Genomic DNA, 19,589 nt, shown 5'->3' on the forward strand with positions numbered 1-19,589 from the left:
CAATCCATGAACATGGTATATCTTTCCATCTGTTTGTCATCCAATTTCTTTCATCTGTATCTTAACGGTTTCGGGAGTACAGGTCTTTTGTCCCTTAGGTAGGTTTATTCTTAGGTATTTTATTCTTTTTGATGCGATAGTAAATGGAATTGCTTCTTGTAATTCTCTTTCTAATCTTTCATTGTTAGTGTATAGAAATGCAACAGACTTTTTGTGTATTAATTTTGTAACCTGCAAGTTTACCAAATTCATTGACGACTTCTAGTAATTTTCTGGTAGCATCTTTGGGATCTTCTGTGTATAATATATCATCTGTAAACAGTGACAGTTTAACGTTTTATTTTCCAATTTGGATTCCCTTTACTTCTTTTTCTTCTCTGATTGCTGTAGCTAGGACTTTCAGAACCATATTGATTAAAAGTGGTGAGAGTGGACATCCTTGTCTTGTTCCTGATCTTAGAGGGAATGCTTTCAGCTTTTCACATTAAGTATGATGTTAGCTGTGGGTTTGTCATATATGGCCTTTATTATGTTGAGGTTTGTACTCTCTGTGCCCACTTTCTGGAGAGTTTTTTTTTTTTTTTTTTTTTTAAATAATTTATTTCGGAGGCGGCAGGACGCGCGCGGCCCGGCGCAGAGCGCCACTCAGGCCTCACGTCCGGGCCACTCGCGTCGACCCGCCCTCTGCCCGCCGCCCCGCCACCTGGCGCGGCGCGCCGGGAAGCAGAGTCCGCGATAGCCCGCCCGGCCGCCGCCGGCCTGGAGAGTTTTTATTATAAATGAGCACTGGATTTTGTCTAAAGCCTTTTCTGCATCTATTGAGATGATTATATGGTTTTTGTTCTTCAATTTAATTGATTTACAGATGTTGAAAATCCTTGCATCCCTGGGATGAATCCCACTTGATCCTGGTGTATGATCTTTTTAATGTGTTGTTAGATATGGATTGCTAGTATTTGTTTTGCATTTATGTTCATCAGTGATGCTGGTCTCTAGTTTTCTTCCTTTTTTTTGTCATATCTTTGCTTTAAAACGAGTTGGTAAGTATTCCTTCCTCTGTGGCCTTTTGGAACAGTTTCAGAAGGATAGATGTTAACTGTTCTCTTAAATGCTTGATAAAATTAGCCTGTGAAGCTGTCGGGTCCTGGATTTATGTTTTTGGGGAGGTTTTTAATCATGGTTTCAATTTCAGTGCTTGTGCCTGATCTGTTGATATTTTCTTTCTGTTTCTTCCTGGTTCAGTCTGGGGGCACTGTACCTTTCCAAGAGTTTGTCCATTTCTTCCAGGTTGTCCATTTTATTGGCATGCAGTTGTTCATAGTAGTCTCTTTTCATTTCTAATTTTACTGCTTTGAGTTCTCTCCATTTGTTTTTTTTTTTTAATGAATCTGGCTAAAGGTTTATCAATCTTGTTTATCTTTTCAAAGAACCAGCTTTTAGTTTCATTGATCTTTGTGATTGTTTTCTTTGTTTCTATTTCATTTATTTCTGCTCTGACTTTTATGATTTCCTTCCTTCTACTAACTTTAGGTTTTGTTTGTTTTTCTTTATCTAGTTGTTTTAGGTGTAAGGTTAAGTTGTCTATTTGAAATTTTTTCTTGTTTCTTGAAGTAAGATTGTATTGTAACTACTTTTGCTGCATCTAGCAGGTTTTGAGCTGTTGTGCTTGCATTTTCATTTGTCTGTAGGTTTTTTTTTTTTTTCTTTTGATTTCTTCAGTGAACCAGTGGTTGTTTAGTAGCATATTGTTTAGCTGCCATGTGTTTGTGTTTCTTAGAGGTTTTTTCCTTGTAGTTTATTTCTCATCTCATAGCACTGTGATCAGAAAAGAAGCTTGATATGATTTCGATTTCCTTAAATTTGCCAAGGCTTGCCTTGTGGCCCAGCATGTGGTCAATCCTGGAGAATGTTCTGTGTGCACTTGAGAAAAATGTGAAGTCTGCTGCTTTTGGATGGGATTCTTTATAAATAACAATTAAGTCTAAGTCATCTAAAATATCCTAGGTGGCAAGAATACACAGAAGAACTATAGGAAAAAAATCTTAATGACCCGGATAATCACAATGGTGTGATGACTCACCTAGAGCCAGACACCCTGGAGTCCGAAGTCAAGTGGGCTTAGGAAGCATCACTACAAAGAAAGCTAGTGGAGGTGATGGAGTTCCAGCTGAGCTATTTCAGATCCTAAAAGATGATGCTATGAAAGTGTTGTACTCAATATGCCAGCAAATTTGGAAAACTCAGCAGTAGCCACAGGATTGGAAAAGGTCAGTTTTCATTCCAATCTCAATGAAAGGCAATGCCAAAGAATGTTCAAACTACCACACAATTCACTCATTTCACAGGCTAGCAAAGTAATGCTGAAAATTCTCCAAACTTGACTTCAACAGTATGTGAACCGAGAACTTCAAGATGTTCAAGCTGGATTTAGAAAAGGCAGAGGAACCAGAGATCAAATTGCCAACATCTGTTGGGTCATAGAAAAAGCAAGAGAATTCTAGCAGAACATCTACTTCTTCTTCATTGACTACACTACAGCCTTTGACTGTGTGGATCACAACAACCTGAGGAAAATTCTTAAAGAGATGGGAATACCAGACCACCTTACCTGTCTCCTGAGAAACTTGTATGCAGGTCAAGAAGCAGCAGTTAGAACCAGACATGGAACAATGGACTGGTTCAAAATTGGGAAAAGACTATATCAAGGCCATATATTGTCACCTTGCTTATTTAACTTTTATGCAGCGTGCATCATGTGAAATGCTGGGCTGGATGAAGCACAAGCCAGAATCAAGATTACAGGGAGAAATATCAATAACCTCAGACATGCAAATGACACCACCCTTATGGCAGAAAGTGAAGAGGAGCTAAAGAGTCTCTTAATGAAAATGAAAGAGGAGAGTGAAAAAGCTGGCTTAAAACTCAACATTGAAAAAGCGAAGATCGTGGCCTCTGGTCCCATCACTTCATGGCAAATACATAGGGAAACAATGGAAACAGTGACAGATTTTATTTTTGGGGGCTCCAAAATCACTGCTGATGGTGACTGCAGCCATGAAATGAAAAGACACTTGCTTCTTGGAAGGAAAGCCATGACAGAGCTAGACAGCATATTAAAAAGCAGAGACATCACTTTACCACCAAAGATCCGTATAGTCAAGGCTATGGTTTTTCCAGCAGTCATGTATGGATGTGAGAGCTGGACCAATAAGAAGGCTGAGCACCAAAAGTTGGTGTTTTTGAACTGTGATGTTGGAGAAGACTCTTGAGAGTCCCTTGGACTGCAAGGAGATCACACCAGTCAGTCGTAAAGGAAATCAGTCCTGAGTATTCATTGGAAGGAGTGATGCTGAAGCTGAAGCTCCAGTGCTTTGGCCACCTGATGCGAAGAGCTGACTCATTAGAAAAAATCCTGATGCTGGGGAAGATTGAAGGCAGGAGAAGAAGGGGATGACAGAGGATGAAATGGTTGTATGGCCTCATCGACTCAGTGGATGTGAGTTTGAGCAAGCTCCGGAGATAGTGAAGGACAAGGGAAACTGATGTGCTGCAGTCCATGGGGTTGAAAGAGTCGGACATGACTGAGCGACTGAACAACAACAACAAAGGCCTGCATTTCCTTACTGATTTTCTGTCTGAATGATCTGTCCATTGTTGAAAGTGGGATATCAAAGTCTTCCACTATTAATTTTGTTACTGTCGATTTCTCCCTTTATGTTTGTTTGTATTTGTCTTACATATTGAGGTGCTTCTGTGTTGGGTGCATATATATTTATAATTGTTATTGAACTCTTGATCATTATGTAGTGTCCTTCTTTGTCTCTTATAACAGTCTTTGTTTTAAAGTTTGTTTTGTCTGATATGAGTATTGCTACTCCAGCTTTCTTATGATTTCTATTTGCATGAAATACCTTCTCCCATCCCCTTATTTTCAGTCTGTAAGTATCCCTAGGTATGAAGTGGGTCTCTTATAGACAATATATATTTGGGTCTTGTTTTTGTGTCCACTCAGCCAGTTTATGTTTTGGTTGGTGCATTTAATTCATTTACATTTAAGGTAATTATTGATATATATGATCCTACTCTGATTTTTTTGTTTGGGGTTTATTTTTTATAGATCAGTTCCTTCTCTTGTGTTTCCTGCCCAGAGAAGTTCCTTTTGCATTTGTTGTAAAGCTGATTTAGTGGTGCTGAATTCTCTTAATTTTGCTTGTCTGGAAAGCTTTTGATTTCAATATCAAATCTGAAAGAGTCTAGTTGGGTAGGGTATTCTTAGTTGTAGGTTCTTCCTTTTTATCATTTGAAATATATTATGCCATTCCCTTCTGGCTTGTAGAGTTTCTGTTGAGAAATAGGCTGATAACCTTATAGGTTTTCCCTTGTATGTTATTTGTCTTTTTTCCCTTGTTTCTTTTAATGATTTATCTTTAATTTTTGTCAGTTTGATTACCATGTGTTTTGATGTGTTCCTCCTTGGGTTTATCCTTCCTGGGACTCTGCTTCCTGAACATGATTGACTATTTCCTTTCCCATGTGGGGGATGTTTTCACCTGTTATCTCTTCAGATATTTTCTTGGGTCCTTTCTCTTTTCTCCTTCCGGGACCCATATAATGTGAATATTGGTGTGTTTAATGTTGTCCCAGAGGTCTGTTAGGCTGTCTTCATTTCTTTTCATTCTTTTTCCTATATTCCATTTTGCAGCATTGATTTCTATCATTCTATCTTCCAGGTCACTTATCCATTCTTCTGCTTCAGTTATTCTGTGCTTGATTCTGTCTAGTGTATTGTTCATCTCTGTTTGTTTGTTCTTTAGTTCTTCTAGGTCCTTGGTAAACATTTCTTGCATCACCTTAATCTTCACCTCCAGTCTTTTTCAGAGATGCTGAATCATCTTCACTGGCATTATTCTGAATTCTTTTTCTGGGAGGTTGCCTATCTCCATTTCATTTAGTTGTGTTTCTGGGTATTTATCTTGTTTCTTCATCTGGTACATAATCCTATGTCATTTTGGGTAGTTTTCTGTGATTGTGGTATTAGTTCTAGAGGCTGATGGGATTGTGGTTATTTCTTCTGTCTGCCTTCTGGTAGATGAGAATAAGAGGCTTGTATAAGCTTCCTAATGGTAGGGACAGGCTGTGGGGGAAACTGGGTCTTGGTCTGGTGGGCAGGGCTGTGCTTAGTAAAACTTGAATACAATTGTCTGCTGATGGGTGGGGCTATGCTCCCCTCCCTGTTAGTTGTTTGGCCTGAGGTGACCCAGTCCTGGAGTCTATAGGTTTCTGTAGTAGGACTATCAGCGACCTCCAAGAGGGCTTAGAGTGTCCCTGTCTCCATGGCAGGCCACTGCCAGCCCATGCTTCTACAGGAGACCCTCAAACACCCACAGGTATGTCTGACTCAGTCTTCTGTGGGGTCACTCCTCCTTTCCTTTGGGACCTGGTGTGCACAAGATTTTGTTTGTGCCCTCTAAGAATCTCTTGTTCCCCCCAGTCCTATGGGAGCTCTGTAATCAAATCCCACTGGCCTTCAAAGTCAGATTCCCTGGGGATTCCCAGTCCCTTGGCCAGATCCCCAGGCTGGGGAGCCTGATGTGGGGCCTAGAATCTTCACAACAGTGGGGAGCTTCTTTGCTATAATTGTTCTCCAATTTGTGAGTCGCCCACCTGGCAGGTATAGGATTTGATTTTATCATAATTATTCCCCTCCTACCATTTCGTTTTGGCTTCTCCTTTGTCCCTGGATACTGGGTATCTTTTTTAGTGGGTTCTAGTGTCTTCTGTCAATGGTTGTTCAATAGCTAGTTGCGATTTCGGTGCTCATATGTAAAATGAGTGGGAATTTACTACTGGTCTTGGACAGTCTCCTGGAGAGGTGGAGGTGGCTGCGTTACATGCTGGGGAGTGTTTTCTACCTTGTGAAGCCAGTGAGGGTGGGTGCCATTGCGGAGGCTCCTCCCCCTCACTTCCAGATTTTCTTTACCTTTTATTACCGTTTGTTCTTGAGCATACTTGTTTAACATAAACAGCCCAAAATTGTATTAAAAAGTTTGAAATGTGCTGCTTCCATTCTTGGTCTCCCGAGCATAACTGACAACTGGCAGTCTGATGTGTGTATTCCACATGCTTTTCCACTCATGAACACACATATCTGAGAGTGTTGTACTATAGACAGTGAGCTACTAGTCTCTACCCCACCTACATAACGTGTATACCTCACTAGGTTACTAAATGTATGTGGAATTTTTTTATTTTTAAAAATTAATTTTAATATTTTGAATAGATAATCTCATGATTTAAAAAATCATTTGCTGTATATACACCTATTATTTCTGAACTGTTTGAAAGTAAATTACAGACATAATACTCCTTTTTCCCTAAATATTTCAGTGTGTATTTCTAAAAACAAGGACGTTAGAATATTCACATTGATAAAACTATTATTGATAATAGATCTCATTAATTGTAATTTTAAAATAAAGCTTAATAATTTTCACTTATCTACCGTGAACAATAACAAAATTGGTGATTTTTCTTCCTTCCCTTTTCTTCTACTATCTGATTTTGGTCAGAAATACTACTTACACTTTCCATTATAATTGATTTGTCAGCTTTCAGTATCATGCTTTGACTTCCAACTATATTAGATTACAATTTACTGCTTGCCTTTTTCTTTTCCTCTCTCACATTTTGTTAATTGTAATGTTTGTATCTTTTTGGTGCACGTGAGTTTTATACATTCTGGTTACCTACTTCCTACTTTTAGTTTTATTTCTACAGCTAATTTGAGTCAAACCTTTTGCTGATTTTCACCAGTAATTTCTTGGTTGACTGAAGTTCATCCTCCTGGCCCTTGATATTAAAGTGTAGTCCATGCATCAGCTTTGTTGACATCATTACCTACAAGCTTGTTAGAAATGTAGAATCTCTGCCCCAACCAAAACCTGCTGAATCAGAATTTGCATTTTCATATGATTCCTATGTGATTTGATATGTTCATTAAAGTTAGAGAAATAACACTGAAGAACTGAATCAGGGGAATAATTTTGGATGAGAATTTATCTATAGCATTTAGGCTTGAAGGAAGTTTGGCTGTATGTAAAATCTTTAGGACATTGTTTAGATCCTGACTCAAATAAATCAGCTGTAACAAAATTTTAACATAGGATGAAAAATTTGTAATAAGCCTTGGGTATTAGCTGATATGAAGAAATTTGATTTAGTTTGTAATGGTATTTCCGTTCTTTTTAAGGGTCTTTATCTGCTTAAGAGACATATATGTGTTTCTGAGCAAATATATGTATTTTGAGGATTCAGTTTAAAATAATCCATCCCTTTACTCCAGTAAAGTTAGAATGAGATGGGGAATAGATTAAATAAGAATCCAGGGATAATAAATTTTGAAGCTGGAGCTGGGGATAGATATAGGGCAGGCATTTGATGTTTCTTCTACCACTGTATAGTTTTGAAAAATTATATAATATAAAATTAAGGAAATAATTGAATCATACCTTATTGTTTGCTCTTTTCTCATTTTCTGGTGTTGAAGATGGCTTTGAAGAACTCAGGCTGGTCTTTTTTTTCCCCCTTGTAAATCAATATCTTGATCTTTTTGCCTTTTCTGTGGATTATTTATCTTTTATATTCAGTAACTTTACTGACTGTCATATAATAATAGTCATAAGTTTTGAAGCTGACCTTCTGTGTCAGCTTTTCCTGGCACTTTCAGTATTTAGCTTCAAGTCTCCTGTTACTTCAGCAGTGTTGTCTTGAATTATATCTTTATTTTTTATTCTGGTTTCTTTTGGTTTTCTTATTTGGAGGCTCCATTTATGTCTGTTCTGGATCTACTTTGTCTGCCCTCTCTCACTTCTCTCTAATCTTGTTTTCTCTTATCCTTTTTTCATGTTGTCTTTCCCTCTTGTGCTCCTACCATTTTGATTTTTCTTTTTTTCCCCCTTCTGTCCAAATTCTTAAAACTCATGTTTTATTTCCCCTTTGTCCTTAAATTTCTTGACATACTAGATTCTTTTGTTGAGTTTTCAAAGATAGCTGAATCTTTTTTAATTAATTTATTGAAAACTTAGCGTATTTTTCTAATTTGCAAGCATATCCTTTAGTTCTTAGAAATTTTCTTATTTCTTTGATTCTTATATTCTGTTTTCTCCCATAAAAATTGTTCTTAACCTACATTTGTCTTTTTGTTATTTGGGGCACATGTTATTTGGGACTCTCAACCCGTTTGTTGAGTTTTTTTTCCTATCCTGTTTTTAGTTCCTAAGGTCTTTTTTACTCTTTGTTTTTACTTACTGATTAGAGCTTTGAAAATGACATTTCTTTCCTCCCAGGTTCAAAATACTTTTGTGAAGAGACAGGTTTCTCCCCCTGCCAGTGTGTTTTCTTTCTACTACATGGACCTATTTCCTCTATTTGGCTCTTATTTTTGGAGGAATGTGAGGCAATAAAAAGATATGATTGTAGAATCATTGTGTGTGGATAAAGTTTTCTGTTCAGCCTTTCCACTGAATAGGGAGAGTTATCTTGTCACTGTAGGCTCTGTAGATGGTAGTGTTTTGTCTCTGAGGCTGATCAGATCATCTGGAAAGGAGTCCTCTAGTCTTCCTGTAGCTTCTGGCATTCTGGAAACAGATAAGGATCTCAACTATTCATGCTTGTGGGTTAAAACCACACATAGTATTCCTCAGTCTGAGGTATTTCTGATTTGTATTCTTCAAATAATACATTTTTGTGTCTTGCAGGCTGAGGATAGCAGTTGGCAGGCAGCAGTGTGGCTGATTGGAGTTAAATCCCATCTTTTTCCCATCCCTATCCTGTCTTCTGCCTTCAAGCATAGAGCATTTCTCAGCTTCCATTGGTCAACCAGCTCACTTCTTTATACCTTTCCCCTCCAGCACCTATGTTGTGGAGTCTTTCCCTCTCCCAGATGGGTCACAGCTCATACAGATGCTCTACGTATTCCAGAAATAATGGGGTATAGTCAGTTAACAATGTTACGATAGGGTGAATAGTGAAGGGACTCAGCCATACATATACATGTGTCCATTCTCCCCCAAACTCCCCTCTAATTCAGGCTGCCATAGAACACTGAGCAGAGTTCCATGTGCAATACAGTAGGCCCTTATTGGTTATCCACTTTAAATACAGGGTTTGTATATGTCCACCCCAAGCTCCATAACTCTCCCTCCTTCCATCTTCCCCCGATCCTCACTCCCTCACCCTCACTGTAAGTCTGTGAGTCTCTTCTGTTTTGCGAGTTCATTTCTTTCATTTCTTTTTAGATTCCACATAGAAGGGAAGTCATCCAATATTTCTCCTACTCTGTCTGACTTAATGTGATCATCTTTCAAAGAAACTTCTCTGTTGGAGGTTTTTGTTTTTGCAGTTTTAAAATGGTTCATATTGTTCATGCTGTGATAACAGACTGTGGTACCATGGTCCACAGTGACCATTCTCCTTCTATCTCAGGGAGGGCAGTGTAGCATTTGTCTGACAGGCTTCACTGATCCCCTTGACCACACAATTTCCTGCTTTTTCTTGATATCATCAGTGGACATTGACATTAGTCCCATTACTGAGTTGTAGAACCACCCTCATTACTAAGAAAAATTGTGTGTATACAGTGTGTGTGTATGTGTGTATGTATATATATATATTTGTGTACACATCTTAATCTTAGCCCTCCAGGTTATAAAGAGGACAGATTCAGTCTTTTCAGTTCTGTTCGTGTGTTTTATACGTAAAACTAGCCATTTGGGAATCATTAGAGTAATAATGCTTACAATACTATTTTAACAGATTATACTAATCTAATAAGTGTAGTGTTACTATACTCTGTTTTCAGACATTTCTTTTTGTTACTTTGTGAGCAGTAACACTCCTGCCTGTAGGCCCTATGATAGTGTTGAGTTGTCCTTTGTGTAGTGAGTCCAGTGTCCATTGTTGCATCATATCAGCAAATGGTCAGCCTCGTTCAGAGATATCCAGGACTGGTTTAGGAGTCCCGAATCAGGTTCAATGATTGGCTTGGATGACTCACACTGACTCAGTGGACATGAATTTGAGCAAACTCAGGGAGATAGTGAAGGACAGGGAAACCTGGCATGCTGTAGTCCATGGGGTCGCAAAGAGTTGGGCATGACTTAGTGACTGAACAACAAAGCCGACTCATAGAATTCAGAAAAGCTTCTGGTTGTAGCTTATTTGAGAAAAAGGGTTCAGATTAAAATCGATTAAAAAAACCCATGTAGACACTGAGCAAACTTTCAGTTGTCCTCTTCCTAATGGAGTCATGTGGCAGTGCTTAATTTCCCCCAAAACAATGTGTGAGGACACTCAAGAAGCGTTGCCAGGCCCTCTGGAGTCAAACTGATACCATGTGGCCCAAGGCCCCCATCGTCAATTGCACTGTTAGAATAATCTGTGAAGGGCTCAGGTAAACAAATGCACTCTTAAGAGGAAGGATATTCTAAAAACATTAAAGTATCTTCCAGGTGTCAGGTAAGGACCAAACTTTTCTTTCAAATGTTCAGGGTTTGAACAGCCCAGACCTGCTGAGTTAATCCTTTACTGCATATCACTGCATATCATGGCTTCCCTGGTGGCAATAGTAAAGAATCTGCCTGCAATGCAAGAGATGCGGATTCGATCCCTGGGTTGGGCAGATCCTCTGGAGAAGGTAATGGCTTCCCACTCCAGTATTCTTGCCTGGAGAATCCCCACGGACAGAGGGGTTTGGGGACCTGCCAATATCCATTGTTTGAATGGAAGAAAAATTCTTTCAGAAAGATCATATTCAGTTCACATTTGGATTAGATCAAATGTCCGTTTACTTTTGATATTTACCTTTAGGCTTTCGAGAGTGACGCTGAAGTGTGTCACTAATACAACACTTTGTTCAAGAGTATTTGGCCAGTGTATGTTCAAATTCCAGTGTAAGAAAAATGGAGTGATAAACAAGGAGTCAGCATCTTTCTCAGAATCTTTCTGTGGATCAGATCCATTGGAAAGTGGAACAAATTGGGCTAGATGTGACCAAGGTTTAGAATATTGTCATCTTTATCTCTTTTGTGGTACATCTTGTAATTTTGTTTCCTCTTAGGCGCTTTATTATTAAAAAACTTTAAAAGGCACATCTTGGATTCCAAGAAATTGTTAGTATGGTTTTAGAAACAGGGTAACATTGAGGGTATATAGGGGAATCCCCCAAGTTTTCAGTTTGGCTCAGATACTGGATGAGTTCAGAAGTGACACTGAAGTTGATCAGAAATGTCTGGAGTATAACCTGTGGTCTCTGTAAAGATTCTGGTTTATAAAGCAGACAACACAACATTAAAAAAAATCTTCAGTAATGGGGGTTGGTGGGGTTATCCTCAACTATAAATATATTTTTAGTCTTTTTTTTGAGCATCTTTAAATTTTTTTTCTTTTTTAAAATTTATTTTTTAATTGAAGGATAATCGTTTTACAGAATTGTATTGGTTTCTTTGAATCATAGTATCTGTATACCTTTGCTCTCTTCACTCACATTTGTGTCTGAGCAAAAGTGTTTTAAAAGAAGGATGTTTCCTGAGATTTCCTTAGTGGTCCAGTGGTTAAGAATCTGCGAGCCAGTGTAGAGGACATGGGTTTGATCCCTGGTCCAGGAAGATCCCACATGCCGTGGAGCAGCTAAGCCCATGTGCCACAACTGCTGAGCCCTGCATTGCAGCAGCTACGGAAACCCGCATGCTCTGGACCCCATGCTCTGTGAAAAGAGAGGCCACTGCAATGAGAAGCCTGTTCAGCGCAACTCGAGAGTAGCCCCCACTTGCTGCAACTAGAGAAAGCCCACATATAGCAACAAAGACCCAGCACAGCCAAAAATAAAATTCAAAAATAAATAAAAGAAGGATGTTTAGGTACAAAAATCTTTTTCCTTGCAGGGATGGGTTGGGATAGGAGGGGCAGATTAGTGCTATTGAAAGTAGTTAGCATTTTATAATATTTCTTAATTCAGGTTACCACCCAAGGATGGTATCACTCATGCCATGGTACTACTTTGTGGTGTCAACCTTGGGAGCATCTCTCTCTATGCAGGAGGTGCCCAGGTTTGGGAGAAGCTCTGAGCAAGCTGGTTGCTCTTGGGGATGAGTTGACGGCAAGTGATACTGAGCCCCTAAATCCTGATAACAGACCGTCCCACTGAGTGTGCTTAACATTGTGTCAAAGGTAATAAAGGCTTAATTTTACATTAGAGTGACAGCCACTTTATAAAATTGTTTTTCAGTAACAGCCTATGCTGAGTTAACCTTAGACCTTGCTTTTATTGAACAACTTCTTTTCTCCCTTGCTCACAGAGCTCCCTTGCTGAGACCTTGGATAGCACTGGCAGTCTAGACCCCCAGAGATCAGATATGATTTATACCATAGAAGATGTTCCGCCCTGGTACCTGTGCATATTTCTGGGGTTGCAGGTAAGATGATTCCTTTGGAATGTAACCACCAGCAGATGCTTGAATTGTCTGTCTAGATTATTTAAAATTCAATTTTTATTTTTTACTTATTGACAGCTTTAAATTACTCTTTTAAGGATGATGAATGGTAATTGTTAATATGAATTTCAAAACAGTGAAAGGTAAATAGGAGGAGTGGGTTAACCATGATAGGAAAAAAGGAAAATATTCAGGGAATAAGCAATAGAAATGACATGGAAGGAAGGAAAAAAGATCATAGGTGTATGGAAAGGGGGAGAATAGAGGGAAGAGAATGTAGAGGAATAGAGATAAGAAGGATTAGTGTTCATCTCTCATTCCTAGTTAACCAATCCATAGTCACTGTCAACTGCCGTGAAATATGGGTGGCATTAAGAAGTGCTATGTTGTCATAAAAAGGAATGCATTTGAGTCAGTTCTGATGAGGTGGATGAACCTAGAACCTATTATACAGAGTAAAGCGAGTCAGAAAGAGAAAGATAAACATCATATTCTAACACATATATATGGAATCTAAAAGAATGGTACTGAAGAATTTATTTACAGGGCAGCAATGAAGAAACAGACAGAGAATAGACTTATGGACATGGGGAGAGGGAAGGAGAGGGTGAGATGTATGGAAAGAGTAACATGGAAACTCACATTACCATATGTAAAATAGATAGCCAATGGGAATTTGCTGTATGGCTCAGGAAACTCAAATGGGGGCTCTGTATCAATCTAGAAGGGTGGGATGGTGCAGGAGATGGGAAGGAGGTTCAAAAGGGAGGGGATACATGTATACTTATGGCTGTTTCATGTTGAGGTTTGACAGAAAACAACAGAATTCTTTAAAGCAATTATCCTTCAATTAAAAAGAAAAAAAAAAAGAAGTGCTGTGTTGGTCAGGACATAAATGTGGAGGCTTCAGTCTTATTTTTAAAGGAAGGCAGGCTTGCCTTGGTAATGTCTGCTTGCAATTTCCAGTGGGAGCAGAGCAAGGAGGCTGCCAAGGAACGGGTAGGAGGGATGGGGCGAGAGGTGACCCAAGCTGGTGCAGGACTTCTGCATCTTTGGTATCCACTCCCCCCCTCCCCCCAGCCACCACTCCCTTTTCCCACTTACGATTGAAGTGGGCTTTAGGAGAAAGGGGATGACATGGAAGGCTCTTTGCCCAGACACATAGCTCTGGTCTGTGTGTGCCTTGGTTTTGAGGTCTCACTTTGCATTCTTACTTTCTCAAGTTTGAATGATCAGTTCATGCTAAGGAAATCAGTCTCATTACCCAGACAAGTTTATTCTCTTGGAGGTGGACTATATCTGCTGACAGCTGATACTTTGGTTCAGTTTCCAGGCCCTACCCCATCTTAGGTATTAAAACAGTTGGTAAACTGGACAGAAAGGCATTCTAATAAAGAAGGCATAACCAGAGGACCTGACTGGTTAGGCAAATGATTTCCCTAGGACTGAATGTCTCAAACGAGGTTCAGGAAACTTGCTTTTTGAAATGTTGATAGATGTGTCTAGAAGTAGTCTCCCCTTTCAGATGAAATTGGGAAACTCTGATGCATCACTCCCTTCTTGACAGTGCAATCGTGAGCAGCTCTGGGAAGTCCTGATGGGAATGTTCTCTTCCCTTCACCAAACACCTGTTAGTGTTTTACAGTTCGTCTTTTGGGGCTGCAAGCAGCGCATTTTGGCAAAAATGAGCAGAGATGGGGAACTGTTAGGAAGAAAAGAGGAAATTTGCACAACAGAAGTAAGAACTCAACAGGCAAGCCTCTGGGAGGAAGGGATGTGAGCAGTGAGAGCTGGAATGTTCTGCCAGGGCTGTAGGGAATTGGGGAGGGGTCCTAAAGGAGGAGTGGGACCAGCTCTTTCTGAATGATTCCCACAGCTGCTTGTGAGTGTAGCGCTTCCCTGACTGCTGTTAAATAATGCCAGGTCATAGGAAAAGATGGAAAATGCCTTGTGCAGTGAAGCTTGTAGCTTTAATCCCCAGACCTAAAAGAATTTTTTAAAAAGGATGAATTATCTCAAAACATAGTTGTAAAATTCTACATAAAATATAGGCAAATCAAAATCTAACATGACTAACTAGGGTTTGTTTCAAGAATGGTTCAATGCCACAGAATTCATGTTAACAGATTCGAGGGGAAAGATCTATGGTTTTAGCAATTGGTGGTGAAAAGCAGTTAAAAAGCAAATATTCTCAGTAAAAATTCTATAGATAAAACATTACTGGTGTTTGTATTGCGTTTCCTTTGTGCTGGCCTGGATTCATGCAAGTAATAAGTAATAATACAGGTGAGTTAGAAGACGAGAAAATGTAATAGAAATGCTGGGGGGAGAAAAAAACAATTTGGCATATGATGAGTGTGTACCTAAAAAAACAAATTCATGTGTGCTACTTTTTAAAAGCAACAGGGGAGTGGTCAAAGTTAGGGTAAAATCAGACAAAATACAAAAAAAGATGAACTTCTCCCCTCTGTCTCTCTGTCCCCACAGCATTACCTGACGTGTTTTAGCGGCACCATCGCAGTGCCCTTTCTGCTGGCCGATGCCATGTGTGTGGGGTATGACCAGTGGGCCACCAGCCAGCTCATTGGGACCATTTTCTTCTGCGTGGGAATCACAACTTTGCTGCAGACCACTTTTGGATGCAGGTGAGATTGGGGCACTGAATTGGGAATGCTGACGTGCCCACGGGGCATTGTGCACATCCACCCAGGGCTGCTTGGAAGGACTGACTGGAGTATGGGGAAGTGTGGCCTAGGGGCCTTTGCCTTGCCTCTCCCAGTCCTGTTGTGTTTCTTCTCTAGGTGGGTGGCACCACTTCCTGGCCAGTTGTGCAGGCTGGAACTCAGCTCCTTCCATCCCACCAGCTGGCAGGGCAAGTTTTCTCTAGTACTCTGTCACTTCCCCAGTTCCTGAAGTTCAGACCTGGACTGTGTTTGACTAGGTTTCCAGTTGGTCTCCCTGCCTCCAAGGCTACTGTCCTCTGCCCCGCTCTGTGTGCTACCCTGGTGTCATTTTTTCAATGTTTGCATCTTCCTGGGTGCTAGGAGGCTACAGCCCTACTCCCTGTTTAAACACTGGGATGTGCCCATTTGTAGGCGTCTCCTTTGTTCTCTGTCCCACCCAGGTATGTCCCTGAGCCCTGCAGTCTCCTCCCGTGCACTCACCAAGAAATGAGCTCCTCCTCAAGCCCGCTGTGCTGTCTTACCTGAGCTTGTGCTGCCCTGCGGCCTTCCAGTCCTGGCTTGTTCCTCTTTTCTCTGTGAAGCACCCTTGACTTCCCCACGCCTCCGTTGTTCTCTCTGAATTCCCACACATGCATCTTGTGTATGTTCTTCTAATGTGACTCTTATTCCACTTTGTCCTTTTTTGTTTGTGTCTTTTCTTGCTGATGTGTGTTCCCTCAAAGTGCAAAGTGCACTTTGCATCCCCAGGCCCCAGCTTACATGGATATGGGGCTGGCATAGGAAGGAAAAGAACTGTCTTCTTTTACCTTCTCCTGCAGTCTTGCTTTGTCCCCTCCTGTCCCCTTTTTCCACCCTCTTCACATTCAGCCTTTTCCTTTACCCTAGGATGTTGCTCAAGGTGGGGAGCCTGTGGTGACAGGACTATTCTCAGGGCAAGGACAGCAGAGTAAACGTATAAGTTCTGTGTCTCCCTGCTAGGGAAGCGGGAGCAAACTCAGAGGGCAAAGAAGGCAGCCTGGTAATCATGGACTGTATTCAGTGAGTCAGAATCCTCAGAACAACCTTCACTTACAGGGGACAGGAGAATATGGGAAGGACAGTGTTAGGGCATTTTGGGTGGCAGCTTAAGCAGTGTCCTCATAAGGAATATGACAGCTCCATAGCAGGTCTGATGACGCAAGGAAGGCTGAAAGGGTTGGCCAGCTCCTCGGATTCTCCAGTCCCCAGCCCCTGCAGGACTGCCTGAAGCCACCATGCTGAGCAGATCCCTTACCTCAGAAAGGAGGGTCGTCTTAGGGGACCCCTGAGGGAAAGGCAGCGTGTTACTCACCTGTTAGGGGAAGGAGATGTATTTGGACACTCCAGAGAGGGCTTGATTAAGTTTCTTAGTGCTCAGGTAGTTAAACTTGGCTGATAGCATCTTTCATTCTTTTGTTACAGCATTCAAGATTTTGTGTTTCAAAGCCAGGGTGGTTTAGAAAGTTTTTATTGGCTGACTCAAGGGCCTTACCTTGTACATGGGGAACTGGTTCTCTGGGGAAATACTTGTTTTCTAAACAGCTAGCTCATCAGAGAACTTGTAGCACAAATCATCTATAAATTTAGGCAGTGCCTCTAGTTGAGAATTGTTGGTTGACTTGAAGAGGAAATGAAAGACGTGTTTACCGTGGTATGGCAGGTACCAGGTACAGCTCTGCCCTGGTCTCATATCAGGAAGGCCACTCCTGACTCTACTTCCCTCTTTGTGCTAACACACAGCACCTTTTTCTTGCCTGGGATCCTTGCCTCGAAGCTTCCATCTAGTAGGGAAAGAGTGAGAAGGCACTCAGTGGCTTGGTTTCCAACTCCTCAAAGCCACAAGCTGTTGTTGATACATTCTTTTAAGTTTTGTCCAGCATACATTTGAGGGCCTGCTGTGTGAAGGCGAGCCCAGATGATGAGGTGTATGAGAGGCATTTCCCTCCCTGCTTGACTGGTCACCACCTCTGAGGCTGTTTGTTTGCTGTGCCCCATGTCCCCTGTTTGTTTGCAGTATCCCATCTCCCCCATCCCCTGCATCTCCCTGTCCTTCACCCTTTTCTGTTAAAACTCTAACTCCTCTTTTCCCAACTTCCCTTTGTTTCACTGTGCCTGAAGAGGCAGGGCTACCCCTTCCAGCTGAATCACCTCTCAGATTCTTGCCCCTAGGTCTCCTGTGGCTTTTGTAAAAGAAGAGCAGAGATCTCAAGAATGGCTAAATACCACACCCACCTAGTATTTCCAGCAGACCAAGGTTGACACTCAGACCTCAGGAGAGTGGGGACCTACCCCTGGTACTCAGACACCCAGTACTTACTCAGAACGGGTCAGGGTTGAGCATCCCTAAGTCTATTCCAGGGATGTCTATTCAGCAGAGTCAGAGCAGCAGCATTGCCAGTGTTGGTTAAAATCAAGTTATTGACCATTGTAATGATAAAACTGTAATCCCACGGGCAGTCAGATTCTATAGTTCCCAATAAAGCATTAGCTCATGCCACATGGCAAATGGTTTCTTTGCCGTTCGCACATGGGGGAGTGAAATGAGTGCGTATGAGGAGTTAGAGAGACCTATGCAGTGTTACAACTCTGGACAGAAGACCTCTCCAGCTCCCAGTTTGCTTTTGTGAAAATGATAGGAGGCTCTTCCTAAGGTGTCCTGTGGATGACACTTGCCATCGTTGTGTGTTTGTAGATTATTATATTATATGCTTCTTCCTAAAATACATTTGAAAAGTTACAAGAGTATAAATAATATGAAAAACCTTCTAATTCTGCTGCTTACTGACATAGACCCTCATCGTCGATTTTGAATTGTCATGTTTACAGACTTGTGCATTTACTTTCTGATCACAAGAGAATCAAACAAACGGATAAAGCAGTTGGGGCTGTGGAAATACAAGGGTGGGACAGTGCAAAAGAAAGGCTGACATGGCCAAGAGTGGAATTTATTCCCAGTATCACAGCCGTAAAGATTGCAGGTGGCCTCTGCGTGTTTGTTGGTGTTTGCAGTTCACACTGGAGAGCTGCAAAAGAAAAAGTTAGGTGGAGTTAGCTGGAGAGCTGCAGAAGAAAAAGACTTTCATGTTCAGCTGTCATGATTTCTAGGGCAGATTTTCAGACTTTTCTAACTGAGTGGTTTGCCATGTGTGTCTGAGTTCTGTCTATTTCTTGGTGTGTTTGCCTGACTCCCGTGTAGTACCCAGAACTCCCCTGCACTGAATGTCATGGGTAGATGGCCCATGCCTCTGAGGGATGGGGCCTTTATTGTGAAGAAGCTAAAACCATAATTGCAGGTCTAGAGCAGGGGAAGGAAGTGTAACCATTTCCATTCTCTGGGCTCTGGCCACATTTCACATGGGTGTGCTGAAGAGTGGTGTGCTGTTTCTGGAAAGCTGTTTCATTGCATAAAAATAACCAAAAGTGATATGGAAAAAGTGAGAGTGAAACAGAGGTGTGCCTTTGCAAACCTGAACCATGAGCTTGCAGTGCCAGCTTTAGGATTCAGTGTCAAAAATACTCCTTTGGGGGTCTGTTTTCCATGAGCTGGGCTGGCTAAGGCCACAGAAAATGTGTCTGATGCAGCACATGCTGCAGACCCTCCTTCCTTCCCTGAACATCTCCCCTGGCATGAACGTGGTTTCCTTTCCTCCAGAGATCATGACTTATTTTGGAATGGAGATCATGTGTCTCAGCCCCAGTTGTGTGACTTCTGTGGCTTCAGTGCTTCCCAGAGCCTCTGCCTGTTGGGGATGGGATGTTTCTGTTACAGCTGCTTCTTTCATCCCCTTTCTTCCATCCGACTTTTTCCTTCTTCCTTATTTCCTTTGACTTTGGTCCCCTGCACTTGGCTTTTAACAAGGTCTTTATTGCTCAGTGCCCTTGAGTAAGGTTTCAGCAGTTCTCATTCTGGTTGATTTCAATCCACCTTACCCCTTGGGGTCTTTCTAGGAATTAGTGCAAAGCCTTTAAAATCCCATGAGCGGGGGCAAGGGTCAGAGTCCCCCAACCCAAGTGTTAACCAGCCCGCAGCAGCCAGGCCTCCCTAGCTTTGGGGAGGACTCAGTTAATGCATCACTTTGGCTGTTATTGTCTTTTCCATCAGAGACCAAGCCTGGGTAGCAGCTCTAAGCTTCCCAAGTCCCTGCCCTTGACTGCAGGTGTTAGTGCATAGCTGGGGATGAAGGAGGGCCCTCTGGGATGGACCCTGCCCCTTGCACATCATGCTGACCTTTTCCGACCTTCCCTGAGGTGTGCAGGTGCTGTGTTTGGGGACCACATCCAGTCTTTTGTTCTAGGTTCCTCTCAGAGTCCTTTCTGTCAGCTCTCCAGAAAAAGAAAAAATTGCGGGCTGAGAGGCCCTTTCCTTGAGAGCCTCTCCTGGCTATAACAGGCCTGCTGG

The 19,589-nt window shown here is 41.5% G+C and overlaps 1 protein-coding gene across 6 annotated transcripts in view; it reads left to right on the forward strand.

Annotated features, from left to right (window-relative positions):
• The window catches only part of SLC23A2 (solute carrier family 23 member 2), a 142,856-nt gene that overhangs the window by 75,923 nt on the left and 47,344 nt on the right, over positions 1-19,589 (forward strand). For all 6 annotated transcript variants that reach the window (XM_086333495.1, XM_086333497.1, XM_086333499.1 and 3 more), the window contains 2 exons: positions 12,354-12,470; positions 14,976-15,133. In XM_086333495.1, coding sequence (XP_086189621.1) covers positions 12,354-12,470; positions 14,976-15,133 — 275 coding nt within the window. The remainder of the gene's footprint in view (positions 1-12,353; positions 12,471-14,975; positions 15,134-19,589) is intronic.

Source organism: Bos grunniens, chromosome 13 (assembly GCF_055505025.1).
Source record: "Bos grunniens cultivar Pamir isolate PY7600 chromosome 13, Bosgru_T2T1.0, whole genome shotgun sequence".
Taxonomy (NCBI): Eukaryota; Metazoa; Chordata; class Mammalia; order Artiodactyla; family Bovidae; genus Bos; species Bos grunniens.